Raw genomic sequence first — 22,368 nt, 5'->3', positions numbered from 1 at the left:
TCCTCACATTGCAAGGATTATTTCAGGGGAGCAAAACCCAAATTTCAAATTGAAAAAGTAGTAAAGTCTGAAGAGAAATATTTTCAACAAGAAGTAGAGATTATACCAACTGCTCCTTGGATATACAGTATTCTAAGAGAAACAGCTACAGCATATGCTGTGAAAATATGTTCAGTCTTCCTACTTCTTAGGCTGTCATACTGATCTTCCTTGAGATAGATTCAGCAAAATTATGCATTTTAATAAGCCACTGATTTTAACTGAATAATTCAAATATATTGAACTCCCCTATTTAACATAATTTAAGTAGAGGTTAGCTTTGGCTGGATCATGCCACATATAGCAGCCTTTGCTCAACACAGGGCTTGGACATGTTCAATAGAAGGATCATCTGCGGATCTCAAGTAAAAAAGTAAATACTACTATTCATTTGCAGCTTCAGCCATGAATTGAATGATCCTTTTCAATAAGTTTTTAGTACAGCTAAATACCTTGGTTTTTTACTCATGCATTTGATGTTTCTGGGTTTTTTTGCTACTGAATCTCAGGTTATTATTTCTTGCTGAGTTATGCAGCAAAAGAGAGCCTGTTCGTTATTTGTATACCAGACAGTGTTCTTTCTGTTTTGCATCTCCAAAATGTACAAGTACATTGGCATTCCACAATACTTGTATTATCCATAGCAAACATAAGCTCAGAACATTGTTTCATGGTGATGGATCATAAATACTATAAATGTTGACCATAATACACTACTGGTATTTGGGTTACCTGTCTTAGACGGTTCCATTGAGCCGTAGAAAAATTCCCACTTGGCCTTGGCAACACGCTGGGCATGGGCAGAGCTTTCTTGTGAATAAGCCCACAAGCTTCCCTGTAGAAAGGACAGAGACTTTTATTTGGGAGGATCCCTAAATGTGAGATCTCCATTGCCCAGGCTTAGATAACATTTGTAGCAAGAAAATATTACTAAGTACCTGGTATTGTGACTCCCTGCTCTGTGGGTGTCTTTGTTGCCACAAGAGATCATTAGACTGGCTGCTCATCCCACTGGTGAGGGAACTGGAAGGGCAGCTGGCACCAAGAGAAAGTGGGCTTCCATTACCCCAATTCAAATGCTGTGCATTTAAAAGGAACCTGTTTCCAGCAAGAAGAGGATCTGAAGCAGATATCTCTGGCTTTGGCCTAAAGCCAAGATGCTCCTGCTTACTGCTGAGAACCGCTGGGTCCTGTTCATCTCTAAAGGTCAAAAAGGATTTATCTGTCTGGACTTTGAAGCTCACTCTATTATCCAAAATGATAGGATTCAGCGATGCTCTGACTTCATGCTGTAAGGAATATTGTGGCTGAACATTCATGTTATGGCTTCTTTGCTTGTTGGATTCAAAGTGGAAGGCCTCTTCAGATTCTATACTTCTGCTCAAACCATTTTCTTTCCTGGACTCTATCAGTGGGAAGCCATTTAAAGTTTTCACATTAGCCTTCTCAATAAAGCGAAAGGTCACCACAGAACTTTGACCACCAGTGACTGGGACTACCAGGGGGACTTGGTTGCCTGAGGGACATAGGGAGGTTGGATGCCTGTTTCTTAATGGAGTACATGGAGCTGTCACTCTTCCTGAGATGGGACAGCTGCCACTTCCAATGTTACTCATCTTTGTTATCTTCTGGGTTAGGGAGCCAGTGCTATTATATATGCCCAGCTGGGATCTCAAGGGTTCTGGAGTCAGTCCCTTGCGGAGGACATGAATCTTGCCAGCACTGGGTGAGAGACTGTGATTAGGGTTAAAATAAGCAGATACCACATTCTTCGAAGGAGAAAGCCATGGTGTCTTCTCCACTTCTTGAACATAGTGCTGACATGACATAGCATGATTAGGGTGGAAGCACATGACTGCTCCTTCCTGGGCCATCTTGGAAGAATGAGTTGGAGCAAAAAGGGAAAAGAACAAGGAGCAGAAGCAACTTTCCAAATGCCGAGTTGATAAATCTAAGAGAAGTAGCAGCATTGCATGGCCCTGAAATAGACAAAAAGAGATCAAGGTCTCAAAAACATTTTGTTAGAAGGCGCATTAGTGGTTTGTTTCTCACTAATACCACAAAATTATAGAAATATTGAATTGGAAGGAATTGATTACACCATCAAGCCCAACCCATGGTTAGTAAAGAAATCCAAATTAAAACAACCCAGACAGATAGCTGCGTAGCTTCTGTCTGAATATATCCAATACATACATCCGCCCCCTCTGTGGATAACTGGTTCCATTGTCAAACTACTCTTACTGTTAGAATTTTTTTCCCCTAGCATTCTGTCACAATCTGCCTTCCTGTTAACGTAAATCCATTATTCTGGGTCCTACGCTCTGGAACAAGAGAGACCAGGTCTTGATCTTCTCTCTGACATTCTTGCAGATATTTGAACAGTGCAATGACGTGGGATCTGTCCAAAACAGAATAAAATGGAATAATTATTTCCTGTGATTAGAAATTATACTTCTGCTGATATAGCCTAACATTTCCTTTCATTTTTTGCAGCCATGCAACACTACTGGCTCTTATTCAGTTTGTAATAAACTGCTATTCCTAGATCATTTATGCAACTGCCATTACCAAACAGAAACCCCTTATTGTATACCGGTGTGTTTGACACTGGTTTCCTAAATGAACTTGTCTGTTAAATTGAATCTTGTTACCATTTCTCTAACATAACAAGTTTTTATTTTTGCCTTCTCTTAAGTATCCCACCCAATTTTGGGCCATTTCCAAATCTGATAAGGATTCCCTCCATCTCTTTATCTAAGACATTAATTACACTACAGTATTGAAATGTAGAGGACCTATGACTGATTTTTGTTTCCAATTTGATGAGGAACCATTGATGAGCGCTCTGAATAATTTCTGAGCGAGCTAAGTATCCACTTAATTGTCTTGCCATCTTGCTCACATTTTATTAGCTTACTAATCAGCATATGTTGGCTAAGTACAATTAAGTTTTGGCTCCAAGTATATGTTTTCAGAAAAAGGGAGGATTGTTATGTGGAATACCAAATGATTCCTATGCAGATACATGGTTTAAGCAAATAAAGACTGGCCAGATTGGTATTGATCCCAGTCATTTGTTTCCTAGAGATTGGCCTTTTTCTGTATTAAACAAAGACTGTGGGACAACTCAGTACAGTCAAAATCCCATTATTCCTATTTCTAAAAGGTACTTTTAAAATTTATTTATTTTTACTTATTAATTAGATTTATATAGGAAGGAACAAGTGCATTTTATCTTTGTTCTGTGCCTTTTTTTGTACAAAGAGCAGAAAAGCAGAAACTCCAATCTGCAGGAAACTGGGATTGGAGATCCAGGAAATATGTAGTAATCTAGGAACTAGTGGAAGCTAAATATGAAAAAGAATTTTGATTTGGTGCCCCTGTTCTGTTCTGTGCATGATTGCAAGTGTATTTCTCACTGAAGGAATGGCAAACTGGGATAATCCCTTTGGAAATCATTGGGTTTTTTTTCCTTTCTCTTTTCCTCTTCCAAATCATGCTTATTTTCTTGATATACAAAATAGACTTGATTGATATTGGATCAGCATTCTCATTCTAAAAGAAGTTTTGCATATGCACTGGTATGCCTATGATACTAGGTTAAGCTACAAAAAAGGGAAAAAAAGAGGGAGGAGGTTGCCACCTACCTACACCTGAGGAATTCACCTTAGTGACAGAGATGATTTTTCTGGGGAAAAGTAGATGGTACAGGGTCTCCCTAGGATAGTGAGAGGGTGCAATATTTGGGGGGAAGGCTCAGGGATCCAGAGAAGCCAACCCACCACATTTCCAGGATGTGTGCACATGTCATGGAGTACTTTGTCAAATGCTGTACTGAAGTCAAAATATACACAGCATTTCCATAATCTATGAAGACAGACACCCTGGTCAGAAATGAGATAAGATTTGTTTAGTAAGATTTGTTCCTGACAAATCCATGCTGACTTCTGCTAGGTACTACATGGTTTTCAGAGTGCTTACAGGACAATCTGTATACTCTGTTCTACAGTTTTTCAGGTAGATAGACTGGTCTGCCATGTCCCAGATCTTCCTTTCTCCTTTTTGAAGATAGGGAGCTTTGTTCTCCAGTCATCAGGTACTTCACCTGTTCTCCAGGACTGCTCAATGATAATACATAAAAAATTGGCTAGGCCATTAGCTAATTACTTTAGTACTTAGGTTAATCGAATGATAGAGGTTTCTCTCAAACTCAAGTTTCAGCTGCAGTGGAACACACTTTTTGGTTAGAAAATGAATCAAAATAGAACATAGATAGCCATGACTTTTCTATGTTACCTATTAGTATTTTGCCACCACTAAACAGTTTGTATAGTGATTCTTTTCCTTTTATCCTGAATATATCAAAAGAAAATGAAGTTATTCTTAGTCCTTTGTTAATCTTATTCTAAGTTTTAATTTCCTGACATGAGCTCTACTGTTCCAAGTTATGTATGTGTACTGTACTTTTATGAACTGTCTGCCTTTCCATTTCCAAGATGTTTTTTTTGTTTTCAGTTCTTAAATTAGCATTTAGTATTGGCTTCTTCTGTACTCTTGCATTTTTTTTCCTCCTCACTGGAATTGTTTGCAATTATACATTTAGTATCTCCTTCTTTAGAAACTTCCACTTAGCTTCTGAACTTTAGCACGTCTTCCTGTCATATTTTTCTGCCATGGGATTCTACTTATCATTGCTTCGAGTCTATTAAAATCTGCTTTTTTGAGGTCCAAATTATACTCAGTTTTAGTTTCCCTGAAAACCAAAAATCTAAGGATTACACAGTCACTTTCTCCCAATGTTTCTGCTTCTTCCAATTCCTCTGTTAAGTCTTCCTCATTGATTAGTTTCAAGTCAGGGTTAACTGAACTTCTTGTGTCTTCCTTTACCCTCTGAAAGAAAAAGCTGTAAGCAAGACAAGTCATGAACTTCCTGAAGAGAGAATACTTAGCAAAATCTATTACCCTAACATCTATCTAGTAGATGTTAGGGTAATTAAAATAATCAACCACTACACTTTCATGACTACTTAAAAGAATCTGCAGTTTGCTTTTGGAAGGTATTCTCTGCATTTTCCCCTTGGTTGGATAAGTGAGAATAAACATCAGCGACAGTATTTTCATTTGTTCTTCCCTTATTTTCATCATGTTCATGTGCTCTCTGCCATTGCCAAGTTAATTTATTAGCTTTCTGATATGGAAGGGATATTTTTTAACACATAATCCTCCCTTTCCCCCCTTTCTATTGCTTCTGTTCCTTTTGAACAAATGATATTATTCCGTTGGGAAACTACCAGAAATTATGAGGGCTATCCGCTAGAATGAGAGATTTTAAAAGAAGTCCCAGAAGAAGATAATGGCTAACCATTTCTATACTGTAACTGAGTGGAGCTCAGGAGATTTTACCTTTTTAACACTTATGCAACAATAATCTCAGATGAAGTGAATCTATCTTTCTATGTCCAATATTGTAGTTTGTCTCTAGAAATGCAGCCTTGAAAGAAGATGATGAATGCGCTCAGAAATATCTGGCAGCCAGGTTTCAGCAAGTGAGTTCACCTGAGCTAGTGAATAGGGAGAGTGAGGGCATCTCAGTGGGGCAGTTTATGTGACAGCTTCTAACAATTTTTTCCTCTTGGTCAAGACTTTCTATTTGATTAACATGCAAGCCTGAGAGGAATAAATAAAAGAAATAAAAGCCTTTCTACTACTGATACTCTAGGAAGCAAAAGTAAAGAGAATAAACAGGAGCCTGCAATTGTGATTTGAAATACTTCTGATATGTTTGTTTTGCTGCTTGAAAACAACTTGGCATAGTTTTGCAGCAATGAGAAGCTTGTAGCAGTCCTTGAAGAAAAAGTCAAAGGAATTGGGCAGTGAATAACCATATTTCAACTATGAAAAGATAAATATTTATAAGTTTTAAGAAATGTGGCTGTTTTTTTTTTAAAAAGCAACTGCTCATAAGGAGGACAGGGGACCAAATCTGGTGAATGAGAATAACAATTAGAAATAAAAGCAACAGCAGATATCCTGAACCACTGGAACTCAAAAATACTTTTCAAGACCTTTTAGGTGAAATAGGACCTAAGCATCCAGGGGAAGAAAAAGCAACACCATAGAATGGGAGCTGGGATGGTGGATCCCTAAATCACAAACAAGATGCCACTATGGCCTATAAAAAGACCAACAAGAAGAGTTATGGTAGTTGGTGACTGTACTAAGATAATTGAAACAAATGTATGCTGACTGAATTTATTGGCTCTTGAAATCTTCAGTCTTCCAGATGTAAGGATAGCTTCCAAGACTTATTAATTCCACTGACTATTATCTTTTCCCTATGGGTGGACTATTGTAATGCACTCTACATAAGACTGCCCTCAAAGACTACTTGGAAGCTGTATAGAATCAATGGCATAAGCAGAGATGGGCAAGCCTCACTATGTCCATATAACATCTCTGCTATGTGAGCTGCACTGGTTACCAGTTTATTTATTTATTTATTTATCAAATTTCTATCACTGCCCATCTCTCCCAAAAGGGAACTCTGGGCAGTTTACAATAAGATCAAAATTAAAACAGGTAAATTACAATATAAATAGGTCAATAAAAAGATAAAATAGATATAAAATCCAAGTGGTGTAGATCTTATTTGTTGGGGAGAGATCTATGATACTAGCCACCCCCAAGATGAACTGGTGCCCCTCCCACCCCAAACGAGGTGGCAGAACCAGGTTTTCAGGTTCTTCCGGAAGGCTGGGAGTGAAGGGGCCTGCCTCACCTCCGGGGGCAGAATGTGTGCCACTGCAGAGAAGGCCCGCCTCCTGGACCCTGCCAGGTGGAATTCCCTTACTGGCGTGGTTCGTAGTATGCCCTCTCTGCATGACCAGGTGGGACGGGTTGATGTTAGGAGGATGAGGCGGTCCCTCAGGTAACCTGGTCCCATGCCATGTAGGGCTTTAAAGGTCATAACCAACACCTTGAATTGGACCCAGAAGCAAACTGGTACCCAGTGCAGCTTGCGCACCAGTGGTGTCACATGTGCCGATCTTGGGGCACCAATAACTGTGTGGCCACATTCTGGACCAGTTGAAGCTTCCGGATATTCTTCAAGGTTAGCCCCATGTAGAGCACATTACAATAGTCTATCTTGGTTGGCCTCCAGGTACAATTCAAAGTGCTGGTTGTTACTTCTTAAAAAGCCCAGCATAACATAGGAACTGCCTACTTCCCATAGTGTCCACTCATCCTATGCTCTGACAGATTTACATAGCTTGCTTCAGATCCTGTAGATTAAACAATGTCATAGTGAGAACCAGGAAGCGAACCTTCTTTATCACTGTATCTGCCCTTTGGAACAACATCCTCCCAGAGATTTGTCCCCCCACCACCTTGCACACTTCAAGTGCTCCTTAAAACCTTAGTTTTTTTCTTCAGTTTTAACTTGAGTTAAGTTGGATTGATGGGCCCCTTTAATTTGGAAGGAGATGTGGAAATACGTTTTTGTTCACTTATTCTTTGTGCAATGTGCTTTGGATCAGTTGTTGCTTGTGCTTTGTTTATGGAATTGTCCTCTTAACTTTGTGAAGCTTCCCAGAGTTGGGCAGCCTAGAAATTTAATTAATTAATCAATCCTTTCCTGCTACACATATGGGGAGAAATGATACTGCAGAGAACAGCTACCACTGTGACTATGGATTTTGAAAAACTCAGAAGGAACATAAGAGGGGAAATACTCAGGTGGTATTCTCACCTATCTTTCTAGACCATGGAAGCAGACTGGAAGGTAAACAGGAATTCTGCAAGTCAATGACTAGGTGTACCAATAGTGTTTGACAGGAAAGACTTGGCTTCTGGGACTATGATTTAAATTATTTAGGTGATGGATTCCTGACATGAGATGAGTTGTATTTCACAAGGAATAGCAAAAATGTGTTTGTCCAAAGCATGGCAAATGAGATAGCCTTTTAAAATTCACTTTATAACAAGTATTTAATTCTTAGATTTGAGACACCCCATTAGAAATGCCACACTGAGGAATTTCTAAGTAATGCATGGAGTAACAATGCATTATAGAATGTTTATTTTGCTCCATGAAGAGTTGGAAGTCCAGTATAGGCTTCCCAGGCAAGTGGCCTGAGGAGGAAAAACCAAACACGTATGATGGCACTTCTTTGTCAAGTCCCTTAACTGCACAGCACAATGAAGGAAGCAAGATTCATACAGACTTTCTTTAGGGAGTTCTAATGCCAAGAGAATCTTGAGAACAGGATCCTTCTAGCCCCGCCTTTATTAGTGAGTGAATTAAGGTGTGGAAGCTTTTAAATCTCTTTCCCTAAGTGTTTTTTCAAGATGGATTAAGAGTCTGTTTATTTGATAAACTTGCTGATTGTTTGTGTTTTACTTCTTTCTCAGCCTCAGCACAAAGTCTGATATCTTTCCTCCTAAAAATGCACAGTACTTTTAGTAGGTCCAGTAATACCATACCCACATTCATTTTAACATGGTCTCTGCAGGATAAACTCCTGAGACAGGGTTCCTCTGGGGAAATCCACCTGACAGAAGATGTCATAAAAATCCCTTCTTAAAATAAGGATCTATAATTCTCATTGTTCAGCACAGAATTAGTAAGGGATTATGATACAGTAGTAATATGCTTTGGCAGCATCTGCCAAAAGTCAGTGCTAAAGATTACTTTAATGATATTAAAGGCAAAACTGAAATACTTTGGCCACATAATGAGAAGACAGGACACCCTGGAGAAGATGATGATGCTAGGGAGAGTGGAAGGCAAAAGGAAGAGGGGCCGACCAAGGGCAAGGTGGATGGATGATATTCTAGAGGTGACGGACTTGTCCCTGGGGGAGCTGGGGGTGTTGACGACCGACAGGAAGCTCTGGCGTGGGCTGGTCCATGAAGTCACGAAGAGTCGGAAGCGACTAAACGAATAAACAACAAACAAAGATTACATTAGTGGGCATATTGCCACAGGGGTTAATTGGGATCTGTTAATATTTATGGCACAGAATGCTCATCAACAAAGAAGCAAAAGTTCCAATAGAAGAGAATCTCTGTAGCTCAGAGTTGAACTGTGGAGTTCTTGGTGCTGTCTGAGCTTGGCTGTTTGCTTGAAGATGTTTCATTGCCCAGCTAGGTAACATCATCAGTGGGAGTGAGTGTGGGGTTTGCTGCCTTTTTATATATACAGGTAGTCCTTGCTTAACAACCACAATCAAGACCAGAATTTCAGTTGCTAAGAGAAGCGGTCATTAAGCGAATCTGACCCAATTTTATGACCTTTTTTGTGGTGGTCATTAAGCGAACTACTGCAGTTGTTAAGCAAACCATGTGGTTTTAAATGAATCACATGGTTCCCCATTGATTTTGCTTGCTAGAAACTGGCTGGGAAGGTCAAAAATGGTGATCAAATGACCACAGAATGCTGTGATGGTCATAAATGCAAACCAGTTGCTACGCACCCAAATCGTGATCACGTGACCGTGGGGATGCTGTGACCGGCATGTGAGCACTGGTAGTAAGATGGTTTTTTCAGCACAGTTGTAAGTCTGAACTGTCACTAAACAAATGTTTATTAAGTGAGGACTACCTGTAGTAGCTTGCCCTGCCAGTTTTGGTGGGCGGTAAGAAGCAAAGACCCTGTTTTCCATCTGCTTGTAGCATGGCAATAAACAGCAATGGAAAGGGACAATAAAAACGTTGAAGCTGGAGTTAAACATGGAATGATTGCTACTTAGAGTATGTATGTAAGAATAAGATGGAGGAAGAGAGTGTGGGGTATTTGTGACAGGAGCATGCAAGACTTTCATGCAGTACATGATGGTAAACAAAGAAAGTTCATGGCATGGAAGACACTTTTGAGCCTACTTCAATATTATCCTACATATGTGTAACATGATTTTATTTTGAGATAATTGAGATATAAACAGAACTGCCACAGCAGTCCAGAGAAGTAATACTGCACAATACTTAACATACATCAAAATAACATACTTTATTTTTCACCAGCTGCAACACTGGTGATGATTTTACATTCTTTCATGCATGAACCCCATGCTCTAAGCATAGCATACACATTTTTTTAAATCTAAAAAAAAGGCTTGCTTAATTAGTTGACATTGTACAGATAGCTAGTCATTTTATGGCAAGTGATTTTATCTTCAAACCTAGCTGAATCCTTAGGTCATTTAGACTCCCAAATTAGTGCCACTTGTTCAGTTCCACCTTAGTTTTAATGGCCAATCTTACTCTTGATAGATGCCAACACACCACCAGTCTACCCTCAGAAAATTATCTAAATTCTTCTAAAGTCTGATAATACCTTGTCCACTATAGTCATATATAATTGCAATTATATATTAATAAAACATAATCACAGCCTTTTATTGTCCAAAAATTAAACCTGAAATGTCACCCTCCTCTGCCCTTTTATGTGTAATCCCCACATAGAAATGTTAACCACTACTGTACACATCACCATACAGAACATACAGGGAAGATTTTAAAAATGTCCTTAAATCTTGAACATGTTCTCCAAAACAAGGAAAAAAGCACAATCAAATTTCATACATACATATATATATATTATACTATTCCTTTTCAGGATGAGCAACATTATGCAAAGTGCAAAAAAGTGTAAGAAGCAATAAGCAAAATAAAGACAGGAGATACAGTATATTTAAAAAAAATAAAATCTAAATCTAATATACACCAACACCATTAATTATACTTTTTGCCTGCTTCCACATCCACATTTTTTTAAATTTCAGAAGATCTCATCAACGCCTTTCAACCATGACTTTCTTGGTTTTACCCTTTCTCTCAAGCCATTCGCTCTTCTAATGTGTCTGTACAAAAGGACAGAGTATGGGGAACAAACAGAAAGAACTAGAAGTCCCAATGCAGGAAGATTAATAATTTTTAGTAGATATTATTGAAACCAAGTGGGAAGAAACTCATGAATGGAATGCAAGGATTGAAGGGTATGTAACATATTCAGAAGTCATTGAAAAGCAGCAGCAGAATCACATAATGTATAAAAGAAGTGCATATATGTCTTCCCATTCAAAAATCTGAGCATGAGAGTCCACTGAAGAGGGTACAAGGAAGAGAAAACAATGTAGATATGCTATATACCACAAAATCAGGCAGACTAATGATGCCCCCCTGGACCAGGTTACAGACTTTTCAGGGATGAGAGACATAGTAATAATAGGAGACTTTAACTTCTCAGACAACTGTTGGAAAACCAGCTCTGTCAAGTTCCCCAAAATTCCTTAGTGTTGTTTCATTTTCCAAGTGATTGAAAAAGAGACAAGGAGACTGGCTCTCTTAGATTTGATCCTAAGCAACATGGACAAGATGTTTGAAGGAAAGAAGTGGGAACTTTGGGTGAAAATGGCCATATCAGTTTAAAATACTACAGAAAGAGAAAGGGGAAAATAATTTCAGGGTTGGGGACTTCTCAGATATAATCTGCCAGAAGTACAATGACATAAAATGGATAGCAGAGTTTTTTTTTACTAAGTTAAAAATGTATGGAAAATGGAAAATGTGTGTAATCACCAAGAGCTGTATAGCACTGGAATTCATTCTGTGCTGTTTAACATACTTATAAATGACTTGGATAAAGCGTTACAAAATATGATTATCAAATTTGCAGATGACACAAACATATGGGAATAGCAAAGATGTTTAGAGGACAGATTCAAGATTCAGGACTTGTGCCCTGTTCAGACTATGAGATGGCCAGGCAGAAGTATTATCAAACTCTTTATTTAATACAACATGTTTTATTGAAAACTATGAATAAATACACAAGCAATCTCAATCAAGAACACCCAGGCAAGGGTGGATGAACAGACAAGGCTGCAGGGTCATACTTGTTAATGTTTTCTACTACAGATTAAGGTTACTATGGTAACTAATCATTTTGGCCGGGTGCAGAGGTTGAATTCAACTGTCCCCTTTTCAGATGTTGATTTTTGCACCTGGGGGGAAAAACTTGCCTAGGACTTGTTTTAGTTTTCTGTTTCCTTTCTGTGTAGGCATGTAGCTGCTCTGAGAGCCAAGCCTTTTAAATATGTTTTGCTTTCTGTAAATAAAAATTATTTTTTATAGAAATGCCTGGTGTGTGACTTTTCTGATCTCTCCTGGGCCAAAGGCTTTCCCAGCAATCTGCCAACAATACTTAGGCAGAACAGCAAGGCAGAATTCAGCTAACTCTCTGATCAAAGCTGTCAGACTTGGTGATGCTAGATTGTGTGGCAAGGCAGAAGCTGAAGGCTTCCCATAGACTGGCATGCACACAGAATCAGTTTGGAACATGGAGGCTAGGCAAGACTGGACTGGATCCCTTAGACAAGGCTTGGCTCTGGAGGCTCGGCTGGACTGGACTGGACTGGACTGGACTGGAGAGTCAAGGCAACGCTGATCTCTGGAAACTAGGTTGGACTTGACCGGAGAGTCTAGGCACGGCTGAGAGCTGGAAGCAAGACTGGATTGGACTGGAGAGTTCAAGCAAGGCTGAGGACTGGAAGCAAGGCTGGACTGGACTGGACTGGAGAATTTAAGCAAGGCTGAGAGCTGGGAACAAGGCTGGACTGGACTGGAGAATCCAAGCAAGGCTGAGGACTGGAAACAAAGCTGGAAGCACACACGGATCGTGCTGAAGCACAGCAACAAGGTCCGGAGATAAATGCAAGACTGTGCTCAGCAGGGATGGCAAAGAGAGACTCAACTGGACCAGCTTGTGCAGAAGGCAGTTCCTCAGAGGTAGAAGACACTGGCGCTGGTTCCAAGGCTTCTGAGGTAAGGACTCTTCTGCAAGTGCTGTGAGCTCGAAGGATCGGTTTCTCTGGCAGCTTGCTCTTCATGCATCTGCCTTTTAAAGCAATCCTTTCCACGCCTTTTCTCTCCTGCATCCAACTGGGTTGCTTTCAGATTCACGTGCTTCTTTGCTCCCTGTCTTGAGCGCTGATTGAAGAATTCAAATCCCCTTCTGGAGTTTGACCAATCCGCATCTGCAAATTCTCCTGCTCTGCTGAGTCACTTCCTGGTTCAGCTTCTCGGAGTCCCTCCTGATGAGTTTCGCTTTCCCCTTCTGACTCTGGATAAGTGTCGTTTTTGGAGTCAGAAGTGGGCTGAAACCTCACAACTTGACAGGTTAGAACAATGGGCAGAAACCAGCAATATAAAATGCAATAGAGACAAAGCAAATTCCTATATTTGGGTCAGAAAAATATAGTATAGGATATAGTAGAGTACGAGTGTAGGATGGACCAGGGGTAACCATACTGCAAAAATGCACTGAGTTTAAATTATAAGGAAGTAGATTTTGGTTGTACATCCAAAACAAACAGATAATTCCTAACAGTAAGATCTGTTGAAAAATGTTTTCAGTTTACTTTTATGTTTATCCTGATGTACTTAGCTCTCACTTCTTTCAACAACCATTCATTTTTCAAAACAGAGGACACAGTCCCCCACAACTTCTTTTGCATGTCTTAAAATGGTATAATGGTCCTATCTTTAATAAATATTCTACCAAGATACACAAATAAACTTACTTGCTCTATTTTCCCCTCAATGTGCAATCTTTCACTATGTTTTCCTTGTTGAACATCTACCTTAGTCAGATGCATACTCAATATTGTATCATACAATCTATCTAGCAGTCATTTGAGTTCTCTGTCAACAACATGGCATCATCTAAAATCAGATCCAGATTTATCTCTTCCCTGTTGTCAAAACTGGCTCGCAAACATTTTTGGAGGGCAGAAACAGAAGATGTCACCCACTACTGATCCTCCACTCATTCTGAAGGCAACCTCCTGCTCCACTTCAATGCACTTTTCCTTGGACTTCCAGTGGGGACATGGCTGACTGAACAGCTGTGCCCATGAGTGCTGTGGGCAGACCTGACAGTGACAGCGCCAGGTTTTTTGGGGGCTCAGGCAGGCGTTTTCTGATGCCCTAGAGTGTTTTCATGAACAGAAAATGCTTGGAATCATCCCATTTGTACTCCTGAACATCACCTCACAGCCAGAGGATCGCAAACAGCATTAGCGCTAATCTGGTAATAGACAACGGGTGTCAGGACCAAGCCTGCCTCTGACTCAGATTTAGTTTCACTTTCCGAGTCAGAGGAGGAATTGGAAACTTATTGTGCTGGATTTGGAGAAAAGAAACTCCAGCATGACTCAGCAGAGCAGGAAGAATCTACAATGCTGATTGGGCAAGATCCGGAGGAAGATTTGAATACACCAATCAGTGCACGCTAGAGATGCACTGAAAAGTGCATGAAGGAGAAGGCAGCCCGATTGACTGCAGGAGACTCCAAGCATGCCAAGGAATGGGATAAAAGGCAGCAGTGCAGACATCATGCTGCCAGAGACAACTGATCCTCTAGACCTGCAGCTTCAGAAGAAGATTCCCTACTGACATCAGAAGTGGCATCTGTGATTGAAGAAGCAGCAGCACCAGGCTTGCATTCTGAAGAAGGGATTTCTGCGCCTACTGCATTTGAGAGCTCACATTTATCTCAGTAGCACAGCCAAGCTGAGAGTTTTTCGTGCTGCTGTTGGTCAGCAGTTTACTGCAACTGTGCTTTGCAAACCCCAGCAATTTTCGGAAGTCATTGCTTACCTTGTTCAGGATCTGAGTTCGTGGCACACACAGTGCTTCCAGCCAAGTCAAGCCGAAGTCTGAGTTCCAAGCCTTGTTTCCAGCCTCCTGCCCAGTGAATCCAGTCCAGTCCAGTGCTTCCAACCAAGTCAAGTCAAATCCTGAATTCCAAGCCCTGTTCCCAGTCTCCTGTCCAGCGAATCCAGTCCAGTCTGGGGCTTTTAGCTGGGCCAAGTCTAGTTCCAAGTTCCAATCCCTGCTCCAGGTCTTCTGTCCAGCAAATCCAGTCCAGTCTGGGGCTTTCAGCCAAGTCAAGCCAAGTTCTAAGTTCCAAGCCTTGCTCCAAGTCTCCTGCCCAGAGAATTTAGTCCAGTCCAGGGCTTCCAGCTGAGTCAAGCCAAGTTCCAAGTTCCAAGCCTTGTTCCAGATCTCCTGTCCAGCGAATCCAGTCCAGTCTGGGGCTTCTAGCCGAGTCAAGCCGAGTTTTGAGTTCCAAGCCTTGCTTTGAGTCTCTTGCCCACAGAATCCAGGCCAGTCCGGGGCTGCCAGCTGAGTCTAGTCCAGTTCCAAGTTCCAAGCCTTGCTTCCAGTCATCCTTCTTAGAGATCCAGTCTAGTCAGGGGTTTCCAACCACATCCAGCCTTGTTCAAGTACCAAGCCTTGTTTCCAAGTCTCTGTTCCAGGGTGATTCCAGTGGTCCAGCAACCACAGCTGAGTCCAGTCTTGCCCCGAGTTCAAGTCCTGTTCCTGAGATCCAGTGCATTCCTGTTGTGGCTCATAGACTTGCATCCAGATCCACTGAGCCAGTTGTTTGGTTTCAGTATGATTCCTGTTCAAGAGCTACTGTCTCCAGCCCTTGTGTTTCTGTTGAATCCAGTCTCACCTCCAGAGACAGATTTTCTTGGCGACCTTGCTGTGCCATTTAGCTTTGGTTTTTCTAGTCTCCGTACTTCAAGGACTTATTGATTGTAAATAGTTATTTAATAAAGAGTTTTATTGAGAACTGGTCTGGTTGATGGTCTGAACAGGACAATGGGAGCTGGGGATGCCAACATTTCCAGACTGCGTTGTAGTCTTAAAGGGACACTGGGTCAAGCCACCCCATTTCTAAATCACCCTATATATATATAGGGACGCAGTGGCGCTGCGGGTTAAACCGCTGAGCTGCCGATCGGAAGGTCAGCAGTTCGAAACTGCGCGGCGGGGTGAGCTCCTGTTGCTAGTCCCAGCTCCTGCTCACCTAGCAGTTCGAAAACATGCAAATGTGAGTAGATCAATAGGTACCGCTTCGGCGGGAAGGTAATGGCATTCCGTGTCGTCATGCTGGCCACATGACCCGGAAGTGACTACGGACAACGCCGGCTCTAAGGCTTAGAAACGGAGATGAGCACCGCCCCCTAGAGTCGGACACGACTGGACTTTACGTCAAGGGAAACCTTTACCTTATATATATATATATATACACGTTTATGTACCCCAAGAGAGGCTCTCTACAGCAAGAAGAAGCAAATTTTCTTGGTGCTTATCATTATTTCTGCAGTAATTTTAAAAAACTTCCTTTTAATTTTTGGCTTATTTCCCATCTAAACATTAAGGACTGAGAATAAATAATCATCTCCCCGCTACTATGTTTGTATTTAATTTGAAGGATTTAACATTTTCCTACACATTGAATCTGCTGTTTTGAGTTTTTATTTATTTATTTAATTTTTGTCCCGCCTTTATTGTTGTTATAAATAACTCAAGGTGGTGAACATACCTAATGCTCCTTCCTCCTCCTATTTTCCCCTCAACAACCACCCTGTGAGGTGAGTTGGGCTGAGAGTGACTGGTCCAAGGTCACCCAGCTGGCTTTCATGCTTCAGGTGGGACTAGAACTCAGAGACTCCTGGTTTCTAGCCCGTTAACTTAACTTAGCTTTCTGTTCACTTTCCTTGGGAGCCACAGCTGCTGGTTAGCATACTTTCCCTTTTGTCAGTATCAATAACTCTCAGAAGTTTTTCATTAACCCATTAGCTCCTATCTGCGCTAGCCAAGTATCCAGGGGGAGCCATAATCTCCTGCCTGAAACATGGAAGAGTTTAAGGAGATTTTCTCAGAGTTTCGTTCTTAGCTTCATTGTGAGTTCAGACAGATTTTCCATGACATCTGTCAAACTATTCTGCAAGATATCTGGGATACTGCAGAAAATATCAGTTTTAAATTGTGTCAGCTGGCTGAGGATGTTCTGGAGGAAGAAGAAGAGTTCAGTCAAGATGGAGATGCTTTTACTGACAGTGAGATTGGAGTCTTCGAGGAAATGCCAGGCAACGAATACACTTTGGTGTTGAAGGGGTTAGGATAGCTTGACTTACAAGATACTGACAGGCTTGTTTTTCTGAGGGAATGTTTTGGGAAAGAAATGGCTCTGTACTACGGGAGATTTTCTGCTGAGAAGTCAGAGTTCTTAAGGGGGGCAGTTGGGCTGTTTGATTTCTGTATGAAAAAAGCCTTGTGTGTAATATGGAGACAAGTAAATGTTCTGGTTTATTCTGAGGTGGGATAAGAAATTAAGAATATGTATGTGGATTGATATTAAGGCTTGTATGATTCCATTTTTTTTAATGATTTGGATTAAGATTTATTCCATTGCTTATAAAGTTTGTTTGATCTTTTAAGATTTATAAGATATAATAGTAAGTGTTTGGTTTTAGGTTTAATAGGGTTAAGATTGTTATAGTATTATTAAGTATAAAAGTAGACAATTTAAATAAATGTTTTTATAATTTGATTTTTACTATAGTGGTCAGAAATATTTAGAATCATGGTAGGAAGGAAATATTTAGATAAATTGAGTTTTTTTGGGGGGGGGAGTTGATTTGGAGGTTTATATATTTGTTATTTTATATGGGGAAGGAGCAATTGTCTTTAGTGATTTTTGTAATGTGCTAATGGAATGACTTATGGAAATAATGTGATCTTGGTTAGAACTAGAGTAAGGGATTGATTATGGAAATTGCTGTATATTCTTGTTGTTGAAAGCTGGAAGTCACATTGTTATGTAATCTCCTTAAAAATTCTTTTTTCATTTTCTGTTTTCTCACTCTTTTTTCTTTTCTTATAGTTTTTTGCTTTTTTGTAGTTTTTATCTTTGTTTTAAACTTAATCAAATTCTTATAAAGAAAGAACACACTTTTCCTCCTTATGTTGCCTTAAGTGCTCCTCTGTTTGGGCTAGAATGTTTTTATTTGGTGGCAGGCTAACCTCACTAGTTCATTGACTACCTTCCATAGGAAGGATCACCTCTTCAACTGAGCCAATGCTTAGCATTAGCTCTAGTATTTTTCAGACCTCCCCTTATCTTGATTGTTATAATCAGTTAAATCCCTGCCTTTTTTTTTTTTGAAAAGAGAGTTCTACCAGTTTATTGATTTCCTAGTTTATTTATTTATTTATCCAATTTGTCCCCACCCATCTCCTTCCTTTGGGGGAGATAGAAGGCTTTCACCCATAAGTTATCCCATAAATTATTTGGGTAGTGTGGAAGCTGAGGGTGAACTTTACTCTTTACTCAGTGGTGAACCCTTTGCTAAGCATTCCATTTACTCTCAAAATTGTTTTGGTTCCATTGTGTATCACCCTCATTGCATTTAGCACCAATATTCAATTCCATATTTGTACAAAATATGCCACAATTCCACAATTAAAATTAGCTATTGTATGCTAAAATTAGCAAGTGTATGCTAATTTTAGCATACACTCACAACAACAAATCAACAAATGTGCAATAAACTTTCTCATATTCATATATTTCTCAATGGCAAAATTTTGCTTTCCATATCCATTGCCCAGTTCAAAGCATTAAAGACAGCCCAGCACTTGCTCATACTCTTTCAGTTAGAATTCTGCCAAATATTTTCACAGATACACTTAATAAACTTATTAGACTTTTGTTGTTTCTCCCTTTGCACATGGAAAATGTTGCAGCATTTTTCCAATTGTCAGGACAAATGCAATCTGCACACATATGGAAAAGAAGTTGCATTGCCGCTCCATAAGCAACCATATCTGTACTCAAAAATGTCTTTATTTACCTGCAGCTTAATCATTTTTTAACATTCTTGGAATGTATGACTTCCATTTCATCAGTCTTAAGTATTGACATTTATATTATTAATTTTGATTCTACTCTTTGAGATACCATTTTTATTCACATTCAAATCCCTGACATTCTGCCTCCAGCATTCCCTATTTCAGTTTCATCCTATATTAATTAACACTTTTATTTACTCCATTCATCCTGCTGGAGGCTCCTTGGTTAGCACATTTTATTCATTTCCAAAATAGTTGTCTACTTCAATCAAAACCGCTCTGTTAATCATGGCTTTCTCAACTGAGGCTTTCACACAATGCTTTTTAGTAAGATAGAGTACACTAGGTGACCATCCTTAGTCATGCCTATGCAATATGCAGCATTTCTTGCTAACCTTAAGGACACAGTACAGTCACATTAGGCAGTATGCCACAAGTGCAACCAATGCCCAGTTTTATGCCAGGCATGCTCACACTATTCTTTGCAAACTAGGATGTCTAACCTAGAGATTACCTTGTAAACTAACATACCATATCTCACCAACTGGCTGGTGTATGCAGTGCACTGACACTGTCATGGTACAATAAAATTTCATAATAAAATAAATAGATAAAATAATATAAATAAATAAATAAATAAATAAATGCAATACAGTAAAATGCAATAAAAAAACACAGAATATAGTTCCCCAGGGCTTTCTGTAAACATAGTCTCTTCCTTGCTGCCTAGGTTTCTAGCTTCATTCTTAGTACAATAAGAAATATATTTTCAGTTCTCTACCGTCCCCCTGCTGCCTACTAGAGCAGAATCAGCTGATCCTCACAATGGATCAGCTCTGAATAGATGTGACATCCATCTGGATCAGCAACGAACAATTTCCTGGTAAACAAGTTCTGAACCCCTTTACCTCATGAGTAAAAGCAAGAGGGAAAGCTTGTACTGCCTCTGTCAACTGATTTTTGTCAATTTTAGGTTAGGAGGCAAAGAATGACTTGTTATCCATTATTGTAGTATCAACTCATTAGGAGCTCATATAGCAATTGAATAGTCAGCAAGACTGGTCTTAACAGTTGTCTTTTTAATTCTGCCTTCAGCATTCCTAAACATGGAAATCCACTATAAGTACACAGTCCAATCCACTACACAGTCAAAGATGAACAGTGGAAATGCTTACCTTTCATTTGGACCTACCGTGAAGGTGCACCAGCACTTCATGTTATAAGGAGAATCAGCAACTGTGTTTCTTGGTGTTCTTACATCCCAATTTAGAGGGCTTAGCTCCCTCCTCAGAATACTAATCTTTACTGATCAGCAAATTGGATGCTAATTAGGCTGCTTGCCTGTCCTGTGCTCCATTAGTCAAATAGGCCACCTTGATTTTTAAAGCATTGTATGTGAATTCAATGGAATTCAATGTATTTTAATTCCTTAATGTAAAATTATGTTTTTTTCTTCAGTAGCTAGTGGGGGAAGAGAAGACCTGATTGCACCATCTTTATCTGCTTTTCTACAGTAGACTCTAAGAGTCAAGTGGTGTCCTTTTTTCTACATCCATCGTTTCCGTTGCAGCTCCTGGGACTGAGAACTGAATGTTGCTGCAGTTTCGTCTTCCATTCATAGAAAAAGGCCGTTTGAGCTCTACTCCGAAAGGCCTGAGCAGAAGGAGAACTAGCAAGTTCAAGACGGTCTCTCCATCACATGCAAAGCCACCAGGCAACCGTCAGGCAGCGGGGAAGGCTCCGTAAGGAAGCCACGGTGCACTTCTTGGGGCTCAGGGGCCGCTTACCGACCCGACGTCTCCCGACCAGCACCCCAGTCGAGCAGGAGGGGCGCCCCGGGAGCGCCTGGCGCGCGGCGTCCTCAGATTGGCCGGTGAAGCGGGGGCGAGCCCGAGTTCTTCCTCTCTCCTCCGCAGCTCGGGCAACTTTTTCCTGCTGTCACCAGATTCCTCTCCCGCCGAAGCCCCAGCCACTTCTTCCGCGGCGCACGAAGGACTGAGCACGAAGGACTGAGCCACTCCGCCGGCACCGCTTCCGCCGTCAGGGGCTGCATTTCGGCAGCCACTCGGCACCTTCCACAAAGAAAAGGCGGAAGGCCGCGTTCTCACCTCTCGCGGCGGGGCCGGGCGTCGCATTCACGGGAAGCCTTCGGAGTCAGCCGCCCGGCGACCCATCTCGGAGGAGCCGCCTCTATCTATCTCCCCACCCCACCCATAGCGAAAGTCCGGCCCGGCTGGCTTACATTAGCCTTCCTGAGCTGGGAACCGCCCTCCTCCCCCGCCCCCCCCGCCTGGCTTCTGAGCCTGGACCCCCGCCTTTGTCCCTGCCTTTGCGCGACATGCGCCGGCTCTACTCACCCGCGGACGCCGCAGCTCGGCTGCCTCCTTCCTCCTCGAGCCCCGGACAAGAGCTGCTGCTCCGCCCCTCCCCGCCCAACAGAGAAGCTGCCGCAGCGGCCGAGCAGCCGCTGATGCCGCGCTCAGATTGCGGCAGGCGCCCGGCATTCGCCGCCGGCTCTGCTCTCGGCCGCCGCCGGATCGCCCCCAGCGGCTGGAGGTTCCCCGAGGCGACGAAGGAAGGCCGGCGGCACTCGGGGCACGCGCTCGCCTCGCGGTCCCCGGCGGGCCCAAGGAGCGCCGCGGCCGCGCGGGGCCAGGCGGGGCGGCGCTCTCCTCGCCCTGGCCCTCGGAGACCTGCAGCCGAGTGGCGTGGCGGGCCTCTCTCCGCGTCAAGGATGCAAACGCTCGGGCAGGGAGCGCTGGACTCCGCTCCCGAAGGACCATCAGGAGCGCGAGGTGATAGGAGAAGCGGCCGGCAGACCAGGCCGCAGGATTGGCGTCCGTGGCCAGGCCTGGGCTACGGAGCGTCGCATCAGTTCAAAGGCACGAGTATAGACATCTTATTTATTCGACTTTCATGCTGTTTTATAATTTTTACTGTAAAAATCCTGTAGCGTTTAATCTTAGGGAAACGTGTTTCGCCTCAGGGCAGAAGCGGCAGCAAACGCGCCTGTCTTTCCCCGATTTGGTGTTTCCATCAGCACCATTATCCTGGCAGCTCTGACTTCACCCACTGATCGCATGACGCGGGCGTTTCCCAGTCCGAGCCCTGTTTTAAACAGTTTAATTCTGGTCCTTGCCACAGCAGGCTGATCTTCAAGAAACTTAGGGTCGGACGTAGTTAGTGCTTGTATGGGAGACCATGAGGGCTGCAGACGCGATCCGGAAATGCCCCCCCCCCCGGGGATTCTCCCAAGAAAGCCATGGCAAACCACTTCCAGACTATTGCCAGACAAACATCATGGACGTCATTGATGTGTCTAGGTAGTCTCTAGGGGCTGAGATTGACCAAAGGGCAATCCCTCTGGACAGATACTGTAATTCGTTTATCCAGCTTGATTTGACATTAGGCAGTGGCATGTGAACTTTCCTGAACTTTCCCTCCCACCGTGGAGAGAGGGATTTGTGATGCCACTCCTGACCAGTCATTTGTACTTTCCCTGAGAAAGGTGCTTGTAGCAGAGGAAGGCAAGGGAAATACATGCTCTTGGCTGTTCATCGGCCAGTCCTATTTAGCAAGGCTGTAGCCACTGCATCTGCTGATTCACTTTCTTGC

General features: G+C 41.9%; 1 protein-coding gene across 1 annotated transcript; it reads right to left on the bottom strand.

The window, feature by feature from the left end:
* Positions 1-353: 353 nt before the first annotated feature.
* On the bottom strand, positions 354-21,536 carry LOC134500507 (uncharacterized). Its single transcript, XM_063307841.1, has 5 exons — positions 21,111-21,536; positions 20,541-20,825; positions 978-2,018; positions 772-874; positions 354-391 (listed from the first exon to the last, which is right to left on the bottom strand). Exons 1-5 carry the CDS (start codon positions 21,534-21,536, stop codon positions 354-356), a joined length of 1,893 nt encoding a protein of 630 aa, XP_063163911.1.
* Between the last annotated feature and the right edge of the window lie 832 nt (positions 21,537-22,368).

The sequence above is a fragment of the Candoia aspera genome, chromosome 6, assembly GCF_035149785.1.
Source record: "Candoia aspera isolate rCanAsp1 chromosome 6, rCanAsp1.hap2, whole genome shotgun sequence".
Lineage (NCBI taxonomy): Eukaryota > Metazoa > Chordata > Lepidosauria > Squamata > Boidae > Candoia > Candoia aspera.
Note: the sequence above shows the minus strand (reverse complement) of the source record. Positions and strands in the feature narration are given on the sequence as shown.